A 23,135-nucleotide genomic window follows, 5' to 3' on the forward strand; every position below is an offset into this window, starting at 1 on the left:
GACAAGTATGTAAACAATAAATAAAACCCGTCTGGCGTGAACAAGCTCATTCATAATACAAAATTAAAATTCACAATAGTTCACAATGGGACATTCACATAATAATATGTTTTCATCTACAATTGTTTATTGGGAGGGTGGGGGTGAGAGGGGGGTATAATGTGGGGTGGGGTAATTTATTAGATGGTTTAAAAAAAAAAAACATGGGGGGGGGGGGGAGGTTGGGGGGGGGGGAGGGATTCTGGTAGGGGCGTGGGGTATTGTTTGGGTGCAATATATTGTGGTATTCAGGTAAGTGTTGTTTTGTCAAAGTAATAATAAAATGTGATCATAAAGAAGTTATGGCAATTTAAGCAAAATGTTCAATTATCTAAGTGTAAAAGGGGCCATAATTATGTCAAAATGCTAGATACAGTGGTCTGCTCTTGTTTATAGGTTGGGGTCATGTTGGTAAACAAGTATGCAACATATAAAAGCAATATGTCAAAGGATATAGGAAATATTTGGGGTAGTACGCAAACTTTAACATAGATTTTTCAATAATATGCATATTCTAAGTAAAAAAGGGGCAATAATTATGACAAAATGCTTGATAGAGTTGTCTGCTCTTATTAATAGGTTGGGGTGATGTTAGTAAACATGTATGCAAAATATAAAAGCAATATGTCAAGGGACAATGAAAATAAACGGGGTAGTACGAAAACTTTAACATTTGCTGCGTATTCTAAGTGGAAAAGGGGCCATAATTATGACAAAATGCTTGATAGAGTTATCTGCTCTTGTTTATAGGTTGGGGTCATGTTGGTAAACAAGTATGCAAAATATGAAAGCAATATGTCAAGGGACAATAAAAATTGGGTTAGTACGAAAACTTTTAACATTTGCACGCTAACGCTAACGCAGACGGTCACTCCGACGCCGGGGTGAGTAGGATAGCTCCACTATATATATTTCATATATAATAGTCGAGCTAAAAACTGACTTTTTGTGAAAAGGGTTACAAAATCAACAAATTGTTTCACAATCACAAATTTAAGTCATTTTAATGTACAATATCAATAATATCTGATTTTCTGTGACATGCCATTCAGTAAATTACAGGACTGTCATAAAATTAGCATACTTCTTCAGAAAACGTGCCATATTCTAGCTTCATATGCCTAAAATTAAATAAAAATTACTATTCAGACATATACAATACATCTACAACACACTGTGTAGATACATAGAAAAACGTATATTGGCGAGTGCCAACTATAACAAGAGCACCGCCTTGCGGGTGCAGACCGCTCATCTATTTTCTTTTTAAAGGTGAAGGGACTCTCATTTTCAATCACAAAGGAGGGAGGAGTGGAGTGAAGAGGGGTGTATAGTGTGGGGTTGTGGACATTTATTACATTATCTTCCAAAAAAGCGAAAAAAAAAATAAAAATCGGGGGGGGGGGGGGGGGGGGGGGGGTTTGGGTGCGATGGTTGGACGGTATTTCAAACATAACCGTGTTAAAAAAAAAATGGGGGGGGGGGGGGGGGGAGAGGTTATAGTGTGAGGGTGTGGTGATAAAAAAAAAAATCAAAAAAAAAAAATTGGGGGTGGGGGTGGGGGGGTTGGGGGTATAGTGTGAGGGTGTGTGGTGATAATTTGTGAGATGATCTTAAAAAAAAAAAAAAAAAAAATAAAATAGGGGGGGGGGGGGAGGGGGGGAGGGCACGGGGGATGGTTTGGGTGAAGTCTATTGTGGTATGTCAGGTAAGAGTAGTTTCATCAAAGTATCAATCAAATCTAATCATAAATAAAGAAGTTATGGCAATTTTAGCAAAATTTAATAATTTGACCTTGAGAGTCAAGGTCATTCAAAGGTCAAAGTAAAATTCAAGTTGCCAGGTACAGTAACCTCATGATAGCATGTAAGTATTTGAAGTTTGAAAGCAATAGCCTTGATACTTCGAGTGGATCGAAACACAAAATTTAACCATATATTAAAAGTTACTAAGTCAAAAAAGGGCCATAATTCCATAACAATGACAACCAGAGTTATGCAACTTGTCCTTTTACTGTACCCTTATGATAGTTTGTGAGTGTTCCAAGTATGAAAGCAATATCTATGATACTTTAGGGGTAAAGTGGACCAAAACATAAATCTTAACCAAATTTTAAATTTTCTAAGTATAAAGGGCCCATAATTCCGTCCAAATGCCAGTCAGAGCTACATAACTTTGCCTGCACCGTCCCCTTATGATAGTTCATAAATCTTGCAAGTATGAAAGCAATAGCTTTGATACTGTAGGAATAAAGTGGACCTAAACACAAAACTTAATCAAATTTTCAATTTTCTAAGTATAAAAAGGGCACATAATTCTGTCAAAATGCCAGTCAGAGTTACATTACTTTGCCTGCACAGTCCCCTTATGATAGTTAGTAAGTGTTGCAAGTATGAAAGCAATAGCTTTGATGCTTAAGGAATAAAATGGACCTAAACACAAAACTTAACCAAAATTGTCAATTTTCTAAGTATAAAAAGGGCACATAATTCTGTCAAAATGCATGCCAGAGTTATCTAACTTTGCCTGCCCAGTCCCCTCATGATAGTAAGTAAGTGTACCAAGTTTGAATGCAATAGCATTGATACTTACTGAGAAAAGTGGAACTAAACGCAAAACTTAACCAAATTTTTCAATTTTTTAAGTATAAAAAGGGCACATAATTGTGTCAAAATGCACGCCAGAGTTATCTAACTTTGCCTGCCCAGTCCCCTCATGATAGTAAGTAAGTGTACCAAGTTTGAATGCAATAGCATTGATACTTTCTGAGAAAAGTGGACCTAAACGCAAAACTTAACCGGACGCCGACGCCAACGCCGACGCCAAGGTGATGACAATAGCTCATAATTTTTTTTCAAAAAATAGATGAGCTAAAAATGTTTTGACAAAGTTTGAATTGGGTTGACAGATTACATGAAACAGTTAATAAAAAAATAATAATCCAACTTTGTTCTTTCTTTGTCACTAAATTATTGTTTGGTCATATTGCAACTTGAATATTGAATGTTTTAAATAGTATTCTAACACAGCACATGACTTGTTTTCTTTAGACAAAGAAGGAAATCAAGTGTGGGTTATTCTGCAATAACTTATGGGCGGAGCTTAATGCTTCGAAAATAGTTCCGAATAAATAAAGAAAATATTGCAGTTAAATGCACGTGCTTAAACCCGCTCTAAAAGAAATGTCATAAATGTAGCATGTATATAAATGTAATGAAACAACAAATTGTATATTTGGTGATAATTGGCATGCTTTTCAGTAGCATCAATAAACGTTAAGTCATTAAGTTTCTACGATTGTTATTTTCAATGATTGCAAAATATTTATGAATGAAAACGACGTCATATGTTTGTACAATTCAATGATGTCACTAAATAGTGAACTTTGTACTAAGAAGGGCGGAGTATTGAAAAATATAGTTCGTGTCCTAAAGCTTGAACCAAATCAATCAGAATCATGTTAAAATCGAAATAATATTTTTCTATGATGGTTTGTTGTCGATTAACCCACAGTAAGTTGTATAGATGCGTGTTATCAAATCACTCGTGCTTCGCACTCGTGATTTAATTCCTACGCATCTATACTCCTTACTGTGGGTTATTTAACAACAAACCATGATAGAAAAATATTTTTCCTTAAACAAACCTTGTATGGTAATAAGCACTATTTATGATTATTCAGGTTTCCATATTTATTTACATAGAAATGTCAATGTATACCGGTACACACATGTGAATACTTTGCAAGCTCGTTAAAAATTTGGAGGACAAAATACTGAAAGTCATCATAAGGTCAAGCTATATATGATCATGAGATCAATTATACATAAACAGAAGCTTTTGTAAATAGAAACAATCATAGATGTTAGGTTATGAAATGTCCAAACAGTCCAGTTAAAAAAGTTCTATTCCTGAAAAAGAAAGCATGTTTCAAATTTGAAAAAAACCCAATTTGAACAAATTAAATGAAAGAACCTTGTTTTTGGTACTTAAAATTTCTACCGAATTTCTGGCCATGAAGTATGCTGTCAACAATAACCATGTAACAGGTCTTGTTTCATAGAATAAGTTCAATAAAATGTTAAAATCATAGTTGGTCTCCATGTAAAAGTTTGGCAAACTCAGCACATCCATAAAATAAACTTGACAGCAAGATAAAAATCATAAAATTTGTGTTAGTAAAAAATGAACAATAAATCAATTTGTTAGAAATAAATACTTGTAAAAAATATATGCTTATTATAAAAGACACATTCCATATGCTCTATGAGAAGACTTCTAGCAGTTCTTACACTAACACATTTTGATAACACCAACTGAAATTCTCCTAGAAGCTGGGAACATTCTGTCTCAAGTGCAATAATTACAGACCGATATGAAACTGAACAACCAGATTTAACCAGCCAAAACTGTGGAAGCTAAATAAATCCCATTAAACATAACATCAAACAGTGCTCAGATAAAATCTGTTACTCCTGATTTTTATATTAGAACTCTTGTCTAAATATAAATATTCCTAAGTCAACATTGTTTAACACTGTGAAATGATGGCATTTTTTTTCAAAGAAACGATGTTCAACATGATTTTGATAATGACATTTAACACACATTTTCAAATTAAACATGATTAGTAAGAACACACATTTACTTTTCAAGACTAGAATCTGACAAGTACACATTGTACAACACAATTTAGTTTTATTAATTATCTTTGTTAACTATTAAAGAGATTTTTGAGTGCACTTTAACACAAAATGGATTTTTATTTCAAGCATTTTTTTTTTTTCAACAATCCTCAAGTCTATGAATCACAAAACCTTTTTTATTAACATGTTTATACAGCATCACCCTACTTACAAATCTTTGGTCATGATTCAATATAAACCTGTAGTGATTCTAATACAAAAAACATGCATCTACAACGATGAAAAAATAAAAAGTTTGAGCTTTGATTCCCACTGGCCCAGTTCTAAAAGATAGACACATATTTGGATCTCAAGCTCCTTCACATTCTTGTTTCCGGATCCGAGCTAGGTTCTATCACTGCTTGCCCTTGGCGATGTTGGTGACCTTGTCAGTTAGGGTCTGAAGGTCAATATTTCTATCCATTTTGAGGTAGCGGCCCTTCTGAATGGTGACCATGCTAAGCCACTCTGGCACCACCTCTATACACAGCTGGATATGCGGCTCTACATCACCTGAAATCACGCGAAGTCAGGCTTTTTTATGTTACAAGCCTCATTTTGAGAAAAGTGAGCACTATGCATGAGCATAAAGTCTCGTCCCAGAGTTGCCTCTGCAGCCTGTACAGGCTAATCAGGGACGATACTTTCCGCTTTTATGGCACTTTTCCTTTAATGAAGTCTTTTCTAGCTAGCGAAAATCAAGTTAAAGCAGAAAGTGTTGTCCCAGATTAGCAAGTGCGGAGAGACACCAGTGCCTTCACACTACTTTGGGGGAAGGGGTCCGCAGCCCTAAGGAGGGGGAATTTTCGCAGCATTTTCCTTTTTGGGGGATTTTTTTACTTACTCTTTCATTATTACATTTGTACATGTTTGCACTATATTCATTGCTTTTTTCATAATTTAGTATGTTTGAAAAGATTAAATTGAAATAGAATTGAGATATAATAATCATGAGACACATCTTTCTATTAAAAAAAAAAAAAAAAAAAAATTTTCAGGCGGGGGACTGCCGCCGAAATTCGGCGGCAGATTTGATAGATTGAGGTCCCTGGACACGCTAGCCCGAGATCAAATTTTGCGCATATGCATTAAGACCTATTTTCCCAGAGCGAGGCTCATTTACGTTATACAACAGCTGGGCAGGATTAAAAAATGTGAAAGATTTGGAACACAAACAAGACGGCCTGAAAGGCCCAAAGACACTCACCTGAGATAACAAGATAGTATTGGGACAAATCTTCTGACCAAGTTTCATGAAGACTGCCCCTTGGAAGCCATGTTTTCAAGCAAACATAATTATTTTCGAACTCATCTAAGATATCATTGAGACCAATCTTCTCACCAAATTTCATTAAGATTGGACAATAAATGTGGCCTCTAGAGTGTTAAAAAGGTTTTACCATAGACATATATGGAAAAATGCTCCGCCCCTTGACAGCCATGTTTTTCAAGCAAAGGTTACCATTTTCAAACTCATCCAAGAGATCATTGGGACAAATCTTCTCACCAAGTTTCATGAATATGAAAATAAATGTGGCCTCTAGAGTATTGACAAGGTTTTACTACAGCCATATATGGTAAAATGCCCCGCCTCCTGGCAGCCATGTTTTTCATCCAACCGGCATCATTTTTAAACTCATCCAAGATATTATTTGGATGAATGTTCTGACCAAGTTTCATGATAATCAGACAATAAATGTGGCCTCTAGAGTGTTAACAAGATTTTACTATAGCCATATAAGGAAAAATGCCCCGCCCATTGGCAGCCATGTTTTTCAAGCAAACGTAACCATTTTCAGCTCAACCGTCATCTACAGAAAAGACATGTTCTGAACAAATTTCATGAAGATTGGACCAAAAATGTGACTTCTAGAGTGTTCACATGTTTTCACAATATACGTATAGAGAAAACTGCCCCGCCCTCTGGCGGCCATGTTTTTACACCGATCTGGACCATTTTCGAACTCGTCCGAGATATCAATAAAACCACTGTTTTCATGATGATTGGGCAAAACTTGCGACTTCTAGAGTGTTCACAAGGTTTCTCTATAGCCATATAAGGAATACTCCCCCATCCCTGGCAGCCATATTTTTCAACGGACCGGAACCATTTTTGAACTCAACCAACATATCTTTTAGACAAACATTTTGACAAAGTTACATTAAGATTTGGCATCAAATGTGACTTCTACAGTGTTCACAAGTTTTTTTTTTACCTAGTGACCTAGTTTTTGACCCAGCATGACCCAGTTTCGAACTCAGTCAATGGGATAAATGTTCTGACCAAGTTTCATGAAGATCGGACAATAAATGTGGCCTCTAGAGTGTTCACAAGGCAAAATGTTGACGACAGACAAAAGGCGATCACAAAGTTCACCATGAGCACGTTGTGCTCAGGTGAGCTAAAAACACTAGCAGTTAATTTGATGTAACAACTAAAACATTATGAAGAAATTCTTGTGACTGCGTAAGCCATGTTATCTTTTTTTAATCAATGGTTGATAATCAAAACTAGAGCTTTGTCACAGACGTGACGAATACCCCCACATGCCGCATTGACACATAATATTCAGTGCTTTCCACTGGATTTTTGTCAGGCGCCCCGGGGCTGATAGGGATGGTTCGGGAGGACACGTTGTTTTTTTTTAATTTCACATGTCAATTCATGTTCAGTGGTGCGTTATAACTCAAAGAAAAACAGCGTCAAAAGATGTCTTTTTGTGAGCTATGACTCTTCAAGAAAATCCTCCAGTCATTAAAAAATATATATAATTTTTTATATTGTTTAATTGTTTTAAAACTTTCTCGCACAGATAGTAAAATCCCGACTCAAACGATTCGCCAATACATCCGTTTTAACCCGACTCTATTACTGAATACTTACTACTTTTCAAGTTTCTATTTATTACCGGAAAATACCGTTTATTCCACTTTCTGGTAAATATTTACGATAAAAGCTCTCAATTATTTCTTTAACACAAACCTTGCCATTTGTGTATAGTATCAAATAAATTTTAAGTGACTATTTATATATTTGATGAAATATTGCCTCTCAACATGCGACAATCCCCTGACGTGTTGTGTGCTTGCTAAAACGCTCAATACACGCACGCTTTCTAAATGACGCGATATTGTACATGCTGCATGATTTTCGCGCTCTATTTAATTGAGAAAAAGATTGGACACAAAATAAATTTGCACTGCTAATTTGAAGCAAGAATATTTTAACGTTGCGGTAACATTTACATTCGGAAGTGCGTTTCGGATTAAAAACGCGTTAACATCAACTTACTAGAATGGGTTTCGGATTACAAATTTAATTATTCACATTTGCGATTTCAACAAATATTAACAGTTGCGTTATGAATTCAATGATAATTTGTTTAAACACTTTACGAGTCGAATAAATGTTTTGACGGAATTATGCATAAAATGCACGTTGTCCACGAGGATTACGGCCGGTTGCCATCATCAGTCTTCTAGGTATTGATTATCGGACGAACATTTACAAGTGTGCGTAATTAATTCAATGAAAATTTGTTAAAGCGCATTACGTGTCGAATAAATGTCAGAAAAATGAGGTGAATTAGTTTTATTAATGGACATGACGAAATAAAAATATACAGGAATTAAATTGTTATCGCATAACTGTAACCAGGAGTTATTTGCACAACTTACTCGCTATAAGTAATTAATTGTTTACCACTTGCAATTAATTTCTCGTATTAATTATGAGTCAAAGGTTACACTTGATTACAGTAAAAAGGTGTGATGATGATGCCCAAAACAGTCTTTAATGTACTGTACTGTTCTAATTACCGGTTTTATATTATGTAAATGGTACAACTTTTGCTAATCAAGCTGCGATAAACTCTTACTTCGTGCCCGACGTCAATAAAAAATAATGGTCGATAGTTAACCCCGCCCTCATACGCATTTGCGTAACCGATTGGACGATGAAAATCACAGTTTGACGACTGGAAAGTTACCTGATACATCCTTGTCAGCATTTAAATGAATGTGTAATGTGGCTAGAATAATCGTTACGCGCGTCATGCTATTCTCTTATCAGTGGATTATCCATTACCCCATGTGGTGTTTATGGCGATTACTTGTGAAAGTAGGTACCAAGTGCTCTTTTAAAACAGGGAATATTGATACACTGATAGAAAAACCTTGATTCTCCACTTTCTTTTACTGAAAAATACACTGATCGGAAAATTTCAAGCGCCCCGGGGACTCTGATTTCGAAATTCAAGCGCCCAGGCGAGGGATCGTTAAATGGCCTGTGGAAAGCCCTGATATTTTGCATGTCGTCTTCAAAAAAAAAAAAGCGGACACCATGCTCAATTTTTAAAACGCACTTAGTGACCCCTTAACCTAGTTTTTGACCCAGAAAGGCCCATGTTCTAACTTGGCCTTAAGATCATCTCCATAAAACTTCTGACCAAGTTTGGTGAAGATCGGATGTAAACTACTTGAATAAGAGAGCGGACACCATGCTGAATGTTAAACAAGAGGGCCATGATGGCCCTGAATCACTCACCTGACTAATCAATTACAATCCCAACCCAGATTTCATCAAGATAAGCATTCTGACCAAATTTCTTAAAGATTAGATGAAAACTGTGACCTCTATTGTCTATACAAAGTTTTTCTATTATTTGACCTAGTTTTTGACCCCAGATGACCCAAATACAATCCCAACCCAGATTTCATCAAGATAAACATTCTGACCAAATTTCATAAAGGTTGGATGAAAACTGTCACCTCTATTGTCTATACAAGGCTTTTCTATTATTTTACCTAGTGACCTAGTTTTTGACCTAGTGACCTAGTTTTTGACCCCAGAAGACCCAAATACAATCCCAACCCAGATGTCATCAAGATAAACATTCTGACCAAATTTCATAAAGATTGGATGAAAACTGTGACCTCTACTGTCTACACAAACAAATTGTTGACAGTTTTTCTATTATTTGACCTAGTGACCTAGTTTTTGACCTCAGATGACCAGAGACTAGGTCAAGCAGCAGAGAGAGCGTCCAGTTGGCTATGGGATAAGAGGGAGGAGAAGAGCTGGCAGCTTACCACTGACCCGTAATGCCTGATCAGCACTGCGGTTCCACCGCCCGGAGAGTGTCCTGGGATTAAAGGATGAAACACTTGTTGATGGGCGGCTCCCAGCTGATGAGTCAGTGGTTTCGTGCAGCACAGACTGTATTCAACACATTACTTATCTGGGGAACCAGTGACTTCTAGGAAAGACTAGAAGGCAACCGAGAATAGATTGGTGACACTGGAAAGACAGATGACAACCAGGAACAGACTGGCCAGGTGCAGGATGGGGTAGCATCCCAGAATGCAGTCTCCGTAAGAGGACAACCATTATTCAGCTACAGACTCCATTACAGAAGAATACCCCCAAAGTCTTCCGAGAGGGGGGGAGGATGAAAGACTTACACGAACGGATTCAACGGTAACGACACGGCTAGTTCAATCGACTTTGACTGGAAAGAAGGCAGAAACAAAGTGTAGGTGTGGAAAAGTCTGCAAGAATCTCATGGGCTTGCGCATACATCAAGCGAGAACTTAGTGTGGGCAGACAGCACGACAGCAGCAGCGCACAGATGTAATGTCTGGTGAGAGGGTGGAGGATCCTAGTCAGGAACAAACCCACAGTACTGGGGACCTCTTAGCGGCTGACATGCTGGATACAAACACATTGCGATCGGGAACAGATGCTCAAGAAGTCTTCGATGATGAAGACCCACTACTGGCGTTACTAAGAACACAGAGTGACCCAGAAGCAAACACCGACTTACCACACTCCACAACAGCTCACAAGGGTGATGAATCTCCGAAGAAGCCCAGAATATCCTGGCCCAAAACGTCAGACAAGAAAGCATGGAAAGACCTGGACGATGACCTTCATGCAATACTGGAGACAGCACTCCAAGGAGCAGTTGAGAGAAAGCTGGTTGCTTTAACCAACCTTGTCTACACAGTTGGGAAAGAAAGATTCGGTCTGACTATCCAGAAAACCACCAAGAAACCTGTACAGATGAATATAAGGCAGCGACAGATAAAGGGCATCAGGAGTGAACTGAAGGTTTTGCGAAGGAGATATAGGCATGCCAGGGAAGAAGAAAAGCCAGGGCTGAAGCAGTTAAGAGACAGCCAGAGGGAACAACTTTTAAACCTATCCAAGGCAGAACAACATTGTGAGAAAAGAAGGAAAAAGGCCAAACGTCGTGCTGAGTTCATTGCAAATCCATTCAAGTTCTCTAATAACCTGCTAAGACAAAGAGAAATCGGGCAAGCTAGAGAGCAGCATGGAAGAAATTACACAGTTCCTAACTGAAACGCACTCTGATGATATCCAAGACGTACCTTTAGGCAACTGCCAGAGAATAGAACCAGTACCAGAACCCACAACACCTCTAGACACCAAGGAACCTACACTGAAAGAGGTTTCAGAAGTAGTTCAAAAGGCAAGAGCAGGGTCGGCCCCAGGACCAAATGGTATCCCTTACAAGGTGTATAAGATGTGCCCTTAACTTCTTCGACGCTTATGGAATCTTCTGAAAGTGGTTTGGAGGAAAGGTAAAGTTCCAGATTGTTGGCAACAGGCAGAAGGAATATTTACACCAAAGGAAATGGATTCGAAGACCGTCACCCAATTCAGAACCATTTCCTTACTGAACCTTGAGGGGAAAATCTTCTTTGCTGTGCTGGCCAAGAGAATGACGAAGTATCTGACATCAAACCAATACATTGATACCTCAGTGCAAAAGGGAGGCGTCCCAGGGTTCTCTGGATGTGTGGAACATACAAGCGCCCTCAGTCAGATCATCAGGGAAGCAAAGGTTAACCAAAAAGACCTCACTGTTGTCTGGCTTGACCTTGCCAATGCGTATGGCTCCATACCACACAAGCTAATTGAGACCGCACTGAAGCACTACCACATCCCAGACCATGTGCAACAGATTATCAATGGATACTTCAGTAACATACAACTACGGTTTGCTGTAGGAGAACAGTCAACACCTTGGATAAGGCTCGAGAAAGGAATAGTAACAGGCTGCACTATTTCAGTCGTGTTATTCGTGATGGGAATGAACTTAATTATCAATGCCGCAAAGAGGGAAACCAGAGGACCAAAGACAACCTCCGGGATATACCTCCCATCAAATAAAGGTTTTATGGATGACCTCACCGTAACTACAACGACACACCAGCAAGCTCGTTGGGTTCTTAGAGCATTGGATGAGACAGTGACTTGGGAAAGAATGAAGTTCAAACCAAAGAAATCGAGGAGCTTGGTAATCAAGAAGGGAAAGGTTACTCAAAGGTTCACCCTCCAGGTACAGAGCGAAGACATACCATCCATAGTAGACAATCCTATCAAATGCCTAGGAAAATGGTACAATGCCAGCCATAACGACACAAGCAGCACAAACCGCACCAAGAACCAACTCCAAGAAGGTCTGAAGCAGATAGACCAGACATCACTTCCTGGGAAATTCAAGGCATGGTTATACCAACAATGATTGTTACCAAGACTCATGTGGCCTCTAATGCTGTATGAGATAGCAGTTTCTACTGTGGAAGGCTTTGAAAGAACCATCAACAGATACCTCCGTAGATGGCTAGGGGTCCCACCAAGTTTCACCAGCATCGGACTGTATGGGAGGACAAACCAGCTCCAACTCCCAATATCATCAGTTGTTGAGGAGTACAAAGTTGCTAAGGCCAGGATGATGGTGACACTGAAAGAATCTTCTGATGACCTGATCAGGATGGCAGAGACTAGAACCGGAAGAAAGTGGTCGGCAAGCCAGGGGGTGTCCCAAGCTGAAAGTATACTGAGACACAAAGACATCGTCGGAACTACTACGGAGGGCAGACAAGGGCTTGGTATGATAAAACCACAGCGATGGAGTACGGCAGATAAAAGGGAGAGGAGTCAGATGGTGCAGAAGGAAATCAGGGCGAGCGAAGAGGAGAGCAGAAGAGCTCGTTCAGTTGAAATGGGTGGACAATGTGCCTAGAACAAATGGACAACAACAGAGAGGAAGTTGACTTGGGCAGACATCTGGCAGTATGAGCCGCTAAGACTCAAATTCCTGTTAAGGTCAGTTTACGACCTGCTGCCATACCCAACCAACCTCCACAGATGGGGTCTATTGGTAGACCCAAGTTGCAGTCTTTGTAACAAGCCAGGCACCATGGAACACATCCTGTCATCATGTCAGACTTCGCTGACACAGGGCCGCTACAGATGGAGACACGATGCTGTCCTTAGGGAGCTAACAGATGTACTTGAGCGAGAGAGAAGGAAGAAAAGAACAGCAAAGAAAACAGCATCTACAAAGATCAACTTTGTCAAGGCAGGGGAAACAACCACAAAGCAAGCTCCTAGAAACACGTTGATCTTAGATGAATCAGACCAATGGGAGATGAAAGTCGACTTAGGGAAGAAGCTGGTCTTTCCCGAGATCGTCCAAACTACACTGAGGCCTGACATAGTGATATGGTCCACCAAACACAAGAAGCTGGTGACCATTGAACTCACTGTCCCATGGGAATCAAGGTGCGACATGGCATATGAGCGGAAGAAAGCCAAATACACTGATCTCTTAGACCAGTGCAGTTCCCGCGGTTGGAAAACATGGCTGTTCCCGATCGAAATTGGCGCCAGAGGCTTTCCCGCACAATCACTGTGGAGGATGCTAAGTGCCCTAGGAAGCAGGGGAGGAGAGAGAAAGAGAGCTGTTGGGAGACTAGGTCAAGCAGCAGAGAGAGCGTCCAGTTGGCTATGGATTAAGAGGGAGAAGAGCTGGCAGCTAACCACTGACCCGTAGTGTCTGATCAGCACTGCGGTTCCACCGCCCGGAGAGTGTCCTGGGATTAAAGGATGAAACACTTATTGATGGGCGGCTCCCAGCTGATGAGTCAGTGGTTTCGTGCAGCACAGACTGTATTCAACACACGACCCAAATACAATCCCAACCCAGATTTCATCAAGATTAACATTCTGACCGAATTTCATTAAAATTGGATGAAAACTGCGACCTCTATTGTCTACACAAGGTTTTTATATTATTTGACCTAGTTTTTGACCCCAGATGACCCAAATACAATCCAAACCCGGATTTAGTCAAGTTGAACATTCTGACCAAATTTTTATAAAGATTGGATGAAAACTGTGACATCTTCTGTCTACAGAAGGTTTTTCTATTATTTGACCTAGTGACCTAGTTTTTGACCCCAGATGACCCAAATACAATCCCAACCCAGATTTCATCAAGATAAACATTCTGACCAAATTTCATAAAGGTTGGATGACAACTGTGACCTATATTGTCTATACAAGGTTTTTCTATTATTTTACCTAGTGACCTAGTTTTTGACCCCAGATGACCCAAATACAATCCCAACCCAGATGTCATTAAGATAAACATTCTGACCAAATTTCATAAAGATTGGATGAAAACGGTGACCTCTACTGTCTACACAAACAAATTGTTGATGGTTTTTCTATTATTTGACCTAGTGACCTAGTTTTTGACCTCAAATGACCCAAATACAATCCCAACCCAGATTTCATCAAGATAACCATTCTGACCAAATTTCATGAAAATTGGATGAAAACTGCGACCTCTATTGTTTACACAAGGTTTTTATATTATTTGACCTAGTTTTTGACCTAGTGACATAGTTTTTGACCCCAGATGACCCAAATAAAATCCAAACCCAGATTTAATCAAGATAAACATTTTGACCAAATTTTATAAAGATTGGATGAAAACTGTGACCTCTTCTGTCTACACAAGGTTTTTCTATTATTTGACCTAATGACCTTGTTTTTGACCCCAGATGACCCAAATACAAACCCAACCCAGATTTCATCAAGATAAACATTCAGACCAAATTTCATTAAGATTGGATGAAAACTGTGACCTCTACTGTCAACACAAGGTTTTTCCATTATTTGACCTAGTTTTTGACCTAGTGACCTAGTTTTTGACCTCAGATGACCCAAATACAATCCCAACCCAGATTTCATCAAGATAAACATTCTGACCAAATTTCATAAAGATTGGATGAAAACTGTGACCTCTACTGTCTACACAAACAAATTGTTGACGGACGCACGCACACACATACCGACGCCGGACATCACACGGTAACATAAGCTCACCATGTCACTTCGTGACAGGTGAGCTAAAAACGCACTCAGTGACCCCGTGACCTAGTTTTAGGCCCGGAATGGCCCATGTTCATACTTGTCCTAGAGATCATTTAGATTAATCTTGTGACCAAGTTTGGTGAAGATTGGATGAAAACTACTTGAATTAAAGAGCGGACAACATGGTGAGGTTTAAAACGCACTAAGTGACCCCGTGACCTAGTTTTGACCCAGCAAGGCCCATGTTCGAACTTGGCCTAGACTTCATGTAGATACAACTTCTGACCAAGTTTAGTGAAGATCGGATGAAAACTACTTGAATTAGAGAGCGGACAACATGCTGAATGTTTAAAACGCACTAAGTGACCCCGTGACCTAGTTTTTAACCCGGCAAGGCCCACGTTAAAACTTAGCCTAGACATCATCTAGATACAACTTCTGACTAAGTTTGGTGAAGATCGGATAAAAACTACTTGAATTAGAGAGCGGACAACATGCTGAATGTTTAAAACGCACTAAGTGACTCCGTGACCTAGTTTTTTGACCTGGTAAAGCCCATGTTCGAACTTGGCCTAGACATCATGTAGAAACAACTTCTGACCAAGTTTGGTGAAGATCGGATGAAAACTACTTGAATTAGAGAGCGGACACTTAATACGGACCGACAGACAGACCGACAGACAAGTTCACCCCAGGGAATAATCTAGAATTTACTATCTATGGGTCCCTGAACTCGCAGATTTTAGACCAATGAGTCCCAGGCCAAAATTAACGAGTCCACCTTGAAAAAGAATGGGTCCCAAATTTTGAAAGATACCAAGTAGTGAAGAAAATATGTCTAAATCACACTAGCTCAATAACTATACTTGCATTAAACTTTTAATAATCTCAAAAACTTGTTGCAACCAAAAAAACATATTCAGAGTTATCACTATCTTGTTTGCCTTCACATAGGCTATAACATTATCTGTTACTTGAATGTAACCTGTTACAACATTTCAACTTGATTCAAATCGATGATAATATTATTGTTAACATCCGAATTGCGAGCTTGATAATATTATTGTTTACATCCGAATGGCGAGCCGTTGACCTACCGTTATTAAAGTTTAGATTTGTTTGTTTTGGGTTTAGCTTCAACACCTTATTTCGGAGGCATTTTTTCTGCATTATTTATGACTAAGTTACACAAAGTTAAAGCAGGTTTTCATCCGGGGACTCTAAAAATATCATAACATACTCTATTTAAAAGATCGTTTCTAATTGGTTCGTATTATACAGCAACAGCTCGACTTGAACCAATCAAAAGACTTGTTGGAGTCTTCAAGCCTCATTCGGTTAAACTCAGCGTTCATTGGGACGCTTTTGACTCGTACACAAGATGGTTCGTATGCGTTAACGGATACAGTTCAGCAATGCGTCCGAGTGGACGCACATATTTCAAAACGATGCGTCTTTTTCGATATTTGTGCGTCATAGACGCGGGATGCACATATAGATTATTCCCTGATACCCCCCTAAACTTCGTTTGTGGGGGTATAATGAATATTCTTAAAGGGGCCTTTTCATGTTTTGGTATATTGACCCAATTTAAAAAAGTTGTTTCAGATGCGCAAAATTTCGATTTACTAATGATATTTGTGAGGAAACAGTAATACTGAACATTTACCATGCTCTAATATAGACATTATATGCATCTTTTGACTATTTAAAAACCTGAAAATCATAATGCGTTGCAACACGAAACGATTGAATAATTTGGAGAGTTCTGTTGTTGTCGCAATATTTTGTGAAACTACGATGATTACTTATATATAGTATAAAACACATCTTACATAGCATGCGCAAGAATGGTCGAGGGGTCTTAATCAGAGACTTTTTACGTCAGGACTCCAGGGGTCAGTGGTTCGAGCCCTGTTGAGTGTTACTTTCTTTTTCTTTTTTTAATTTTATTCTTGATTTTTTTACTGGAGCTTTTTTTAGTAAATATTTACATTTATCAATAGAAAGCATTTAATGACAAACTTCAGACATGCCAAAATCTCTGAAAAGGTCCCTTTAAAGGAATGCAGCAAAGCAAAAGATCATAATCTGTCAACCAAGATTAGAATTTCAACCCAACAACCATGACAAAACTTAACACGTGTTTTTCCCATACCTTGAGCAATGCAGGACTTGTAGCTGTCTAGAATCCGCTGAATAACAGAATCTATTGGTAAAGCTGGCTTCTTATCGGTTACAAACTGTGACCGGATGATTCTCATGATGTCAGGCAATCTCTTCAACATCACCACTCGTTTCTCTGCCTTAGGATCCCTGGTGAGTGACTCCACAGCCTTGGCAGCTTCCTTTGACCGTATCTTCTCCAACAATGACTGTGGAATGCCCTTGACAGATGGGTCAGCTTTCACTGGGGTTGTGGTAGGGGTAGGTTTTGGGGCAGGTTTTGACTTCTCTGCCTCATCGGCTGTTGACTTCAAGGCAGCCTCGACCTTGAAAAATAGAGCTGAGAATTGAAGAATCACTGCCATCATACATATAAAAGAAAATGCTCTTATTCCAATGTATTTATATACAATATATAATATTACAATACTTAAAACACAGAAAGAGGCTAACAGGAAATATTCAAACCTACAATTTCTCCATTGGCACATTGAAATATGATTCTAATCATGACATGCAAAAATGGGCCTTATGACATACCCGCAAAGAGAAGCTCAACATATGCCTCTGGATACAAATACAGTTGTATCATGAGGAATAATAATGTCCACTAATGAGACCACAAAACCTTGCATGACTCCTATATCCAACAGGTTAACTCCTGACCAAAACTGAGCAAATGTGCAGGGTGGTCTGGAGCTACCAAGGCCACAGATAGCATAATACCCATTTTTGCATATGCTACTCATAAGAAATCATTTTAACATTTCATTTTTTTTAAGGCAAACCCCATTTGAACAATTAATTTGTTTTTGAAAAAGGAAAGAAAACTAAGGAGGTTTCAAAGGTGTATAAACAATTTAAATGATAAGATAACAAAGATCAAGTTTTCAATTTACAACAAGAGATGTGTTTGTCAGAAACACAATGCCCCCTATTGCGCCGCTCTGAAACAAAATTTCAATATATCATTTGGCAGGTTTAGAAATTATCTCCCTTCTAAAGCTTATTACTTCCCTTGGATTGTATTTTTTTACTTTTGACCTTGATGGATGACCTTGACCTTTCACCACTCAAAATGTGCAGCTTCATGAGATACACAAATACGCATGCCAAATATCAAGTTGCTATCTTCAATATTGCAAAAGTTATGGCCAATGTTTAAGTTTTCGGATGGACGCACAGACTGACGGTTCAACTGCTATATGCAACCGTACCAGGGGCATAAAAAAAGCACATTTAAGTGTCTGCTTACTTTTGGAGACAGTGTTTTTCCGCAAGTGTTTTCCAGGACGTCCCTTGCTGTCTGATACATTTGAACGTCCGGTGGGCTAGGCAAGGGTGTTATGTCGATATCTGGTACCTCATCCAGAGGAAACCTCGGGTGCCAACGTGTTATCTTCTCATCTGGGATTGACAAGGGTCTATCCAAATTTGCCAAAAATTTCTAGAATTCAACAACAGAAATAATATCATAAAGTTAAGACAATTACTACAAGACTATTGTCAAGCAATATAAGTCCCCAACCGGCTCCACTATTGTCAGAAATTCCACCATTTTCAGATTTTTAAAAATATATATTTGTTGCCATAGCAACCAGAATGACATAGGAACAAAATGAAATGACGTGCATAATGTCCATATTGCCATCAATCCATGTTTCAAGTTTCATGAAAAAATAATAAGAACTTTAAAATTTATCGCAGGATCCAGAAAACCACCATTCCAGCAGTATTTCTAGTCTATTTGTTGCCATAGCAACCAGAATTTTTGACGTAGGAACGAAATGAAATGATGTGCATAATGTCCATATTGACATCTATCCATGTTCCATGTACAAATATAAAGAACTTTTAAAGTTATCCCAGGATCCAGAAAAGTGTGACAGACAGACTGACTGACAGACAGAGCGCAAACCATAAGTCTCCTCCGGTTAAACCGGTAGGGGACTTATTATCAATTGAGGTTATACATGACTAGCATTCAGATAACTTTTGGATTTATTCACTATAAGAGTTTTTGTAACATAACTAAAGGACTAAAACAATTCATTGGTGTCATTTGAGCCCATTTTAGGCTCTATTCTAAATTGCAAGATGTCTATCAACTGGACAAAGTAATGTTAAATATTCCTGCAACAAGCCTGGGTGTGCCCAAAAAACGACTGTTTAACAAGATGCGTTTGTGAAACACAATGTCCCCCTATATGATGTTTGACCGTGAAGGATGACCTTGACCTTGTGAAGGATGACCTTGACCTTTCACCACTCAAAATGTGCAGCTCCATGAGATACACATGCATGCCAAATATCAAGTTGCTATCTTCAATATTGCAAAAGAATTCATAAAATAAGCAATTTGGGCCACTTATATTTGACCTCTGACCTTGAAGGATGACCTTGACCTTGACCTTTCACCACTCAAAATGTGCAGCTCCATGAGATGCACATGCATGCCAAATATCAAGTTGCTATCTTCAATATTGCAAAAGTATTTATAAAATAAGCGATTTGGGCCACATATATTTGACCTCTGACCTTGAAGGATGACCTTGACCTTTCACCACTCAAAATGTGCAGCTCCATGAGATACACATGCATGCCAAATATCAAGTTGCTATCTTCAATATTGCAACAGTATTCATAAAATGAGCAATTTTGGCCACATATATTTGACCTCTGACCTTGAAGGATGACCTTGACCTTTCACCACTCAAAATGTGCAGCTTCATGAGATACATATGCATGCCAAAAATGAAGTTGCTATCTTCAACATAGCAAAAGTTATTGCAAAATGTTAAAGTTGGCGCAAACAGACCAACAGACAGACAGGGCAAAAACAATATGTCCCCCACTACTATAGTGGGGGACATAAAAAGCTAATATTATTAGATGTCATATATCTATTCACACACACCTTGTGATGTTTCTTGACAACATTGATCAGACTATTGTTGAAGTGGTTCCTTCTAGTAAGAAGATCTGAAGCCTTAAATGTGCCTCTGGCCCCTGTCTCTTCTGTAAAACAAGGGAACAGTCTAAAGAAAGATCTAAGAATCAAAGCTGGTACAGGGTGCTGCTCAAAACAAATTTTTAAAGTAAAATTCATTTTAATTATTAAATACATGTACTTACCTACTATCTATTAGCTTATAGCTTTCCAAGGGGAATTAACTCATCCGGAATTTTAACTGGGAACCGGCCACCTCATTACCGTAATACAGGCCAGGTTAAACATTACTGCAACGCAACCTAGGCAAAAATCGGTAACCAATCCTCAATATTCTTTCAATACATATACAAAATATTAATCGAATAGCGGGGTGGGAGGTGGGACTTACCGATAGTAGGTAAGTATTTAATAATTAAAATGAATTTTACTTTAAAAATTTGTTTTAATGTCATAAATACGTTACCTACTATCTATTAGCTGATTTTGAAGCTGAGGTGGGAAGGCTCGTAAATATTTTCCCATCACAGTAGAACCCATAAAAAGGGTTACCAGCTAATGACAGCCAAAACCCAAAGGTTTATCTTCGTTAAAACGGTATTAATTTTGACTCATCAGACAGAGTAAATATGTCTATGTCAAAAAGAAGACACTTCCGTTATTGAAATTACAACAAGACCAAACACATACAAATGGTTTTGTTGGCACTTCAGAAAAAGAAGATAAAAAGATGAAAAAGGTGGTCGGATTCCTACAGAAAAAAACTTGGAGCATGTCAAGAAGTGGGGTGTGATTAATATACGCCCACGAACCAGACAAAGCTCTTCCTTCATGCGGTCAGATCCTAAAAAGGAATGAATCCTTAGATAAGAGATAAGAGTAAACCTTCCTTGTAGAGGTCTAACCCTAGTTAATAGAAACCGCAGACACATCTCCCCCCCCCTTTTTTAGGGAAATGAAGAGTGTCTTTTTAGAACCTCGAATGTACTAACACTGCTGAGATAGAACTTCAAAGCCCTGATTGGCCATAGAAGTTTATCCTTATCTACATGTCTACCAGTTTAAGAAAACTTGGAAACTTGAAGATTTTGAGAAGTCATATAGAGTTGATATAAGCAAGGAATCCTGGCTGACACAATAAAGTGAAGACGACATTAGATCGAACTGAAATTGGTCTTATTCAACAGAAAAAGCATGAATTTCACTTCTCAGTATGGTAAAGACATAATTAGAAGGAAAAACCCGTCTTAAAAATTATATTGGAACTGTTAATAAGGCTGATGAAAAAAATTCATAGGAAGCTCATCAAGCAACCCAATAACACAAGCCAAAACCGCTTAAGAACGAACAACATAGTGTTAATGTTCCATAGCTTGGATCAGTTCCAAATTAGCACAGAGTTGTGATGACTAACACAAAACAAGGTATACGAAAGCATAATCTCTATCCTTGATGGAAAGAAGAACACATTTCTTATCATCAAAGAAAAAGATGTATGCATCTAGCAGAGTGATTAAGGTAATAACTATGCTCTCAAATACCCAGTCAAAAAGAATTTCCAGGGAACCTCATATACCGTTCTGATGGAATTATCCTTTCAAAAGTAACAAGTATTGAAGTTCTAACAGAAATATGTTCTTCTGCAGAAACAACTAAATAATGGCCAGACATGTAGTGGCACATGTTTGGATCTGTATACATATTTCTCTCTAAGATATGATATTTGACCTGTGCAGAAGTTCCTGAAATTAATTGTACAGGAGACTTAAAAGGTCGTAGAACCATAATCACATGATTCACTAAGTAGATACCATAAAAATATGGCAAAAACTCACTAAGATATTCCAAAACTGGCAAAATAATAGAATAACCTAATTATCCAGTTTATGTCAAGTGGACGAATGTATAACAATCGCACACGCTGTTGATCGATTTCTACGAACTGCATTCGCGGTGTAGCATTAACACTGCGATCTATGATCGCATTTCGCGATCTATGATCGCATTTCGCTCATTACTAGCGTTAGATGAGAAACAACTTTCCTCGAAACATTTTAGCATCTACGTGTAAGCGATTTGGAAAAACACTGGCGCGCATGCGCAAATCAATTTTCATTTAACCGAAAGGAAAAAGAACTGCAGGCGTTGAGACGACCTGCTATCTTGCAAATAACGAATAAGTTCCTGGAATACAAATACAATGAGTGATAATATGTTCACCTCTGTGTCTGGAAATAAACCACGACCGATGTGTGCTAGTTGAAATCATCACAAACGAGTCGTGAAAATGTTTATAAATGAAAAAGAGCTAAAAAGAATGCTCGTCTGTATCCAACAGGTTAAGGTGTGTTAAAATTTAACCTAAGGTTCTCGAATATAATTCTAGATCAAATACATGTAGAAATGTTCGAGCCCAATATAAGATTTTGAGCTCGCTTCAGCCGAACAAACTGCAAGACCAATAGTCTGCATGTAGTCGGCGGAGATAGAAGTAGAAATAACAGATAGATGTATTTCATATTCTTATAGTATAAGTAATTCATATCCAGCACCAATTTGGATTAGCTGGTAAGGAAATTCAACCATAAACCAAATCAGCGTAGATGATTTGGCAAATAACGGTCATCAGTAGAACATGAGTATTAAAAAAATACAAAATGTCATGGAAATTGTTCAATCCATAAAATATTGGATTCAATAGAATCATAGCAAGGGTTATACAACTAGAAAAGTAGAAGATAACCGTTGCTACAAATTATGACCGATGAAAACACAAGTTAATACCGGTGATTGGTAACTGTTAACCTAACCGGAACTGTCCTTAATATGACCGGTAACGTTATTGGTTTAATGCCAAAATATGATGGAATCCATATGGTCTGACATGAATTCCGAGTATTGCTCGACAAAGAAGAACGAGCCAAAACTCAATTCCGATGGCAATGATGACGAACCCCTTCGATGACGAAGAAGAGGAGGAAGAAAACGACTACTTGTTTTGATCGGTGACTGGTGTCCGGAGATCGGTGCGCTGTGATCGGAACGAATCGGTCCTAATAAGACTGCGTCAGGATGAAAATAACTGGTGCAGAAGTCATCT

The 23,135-nt window shown here is 38.4% G+C and overlaps 1 protein-coding gene across 2 annotated transcripts in view; it reads right to left on the bottom strand.

The window, feature by feature from the left end:
* Positions 1–23,135, bottom strand: part of LOC127844274 (DNA replication factor Cdt1-like) — a 228,731-nt gene that overhangs the window by 193,134 nt on the left and 12,462 nt on the right. The window contains exons 6-9 of one of the 2 annotated variants that reach the window (XR_008032655.1): positions 20,003–20,103; positions 18,341–18,532; positions 17,078–17,411; positions 2,820–5,237 (exon numbers count right to left, since the gene is read on the bottom strand). Coding sequence is in view for 1 of the 2 variants with exons in the window: in XM_052374364.1 (XP_052230324.1) it covers positions 5,080–5,237; positions 17,078–17,411; positions 18,341–18,532; positions 20,003–20,103 (785 nt within the window). In the remaining variant the exon portion in view is untranslated. Of the gene's footprint in view, positions 1–1,693; positions 5,238–17,077; positions 17,412–18,340; positions 18,533–20,002; positions 20,104–23,135 lie in introns of those variants that run through there. The other variant, XM_052374364.1, reaches the window with a different exon arrangement.

The sequence above is a fragment of the Dreissena polymorpha genome, chromosome 9 (assembly GCF_020536995.1).
Source record: "Dreissena polymorpha isolate Duluth1 chromosome 9, UMN_Dpol_1.0, whole genome shotgun sequence".
Classification (NCBI taxonomy): Eukaryota; Metazoa; Mollusca; class Bivalvia; order Myida; family Dreissenidae; genus Dreissena; species Dreissena polymorpha.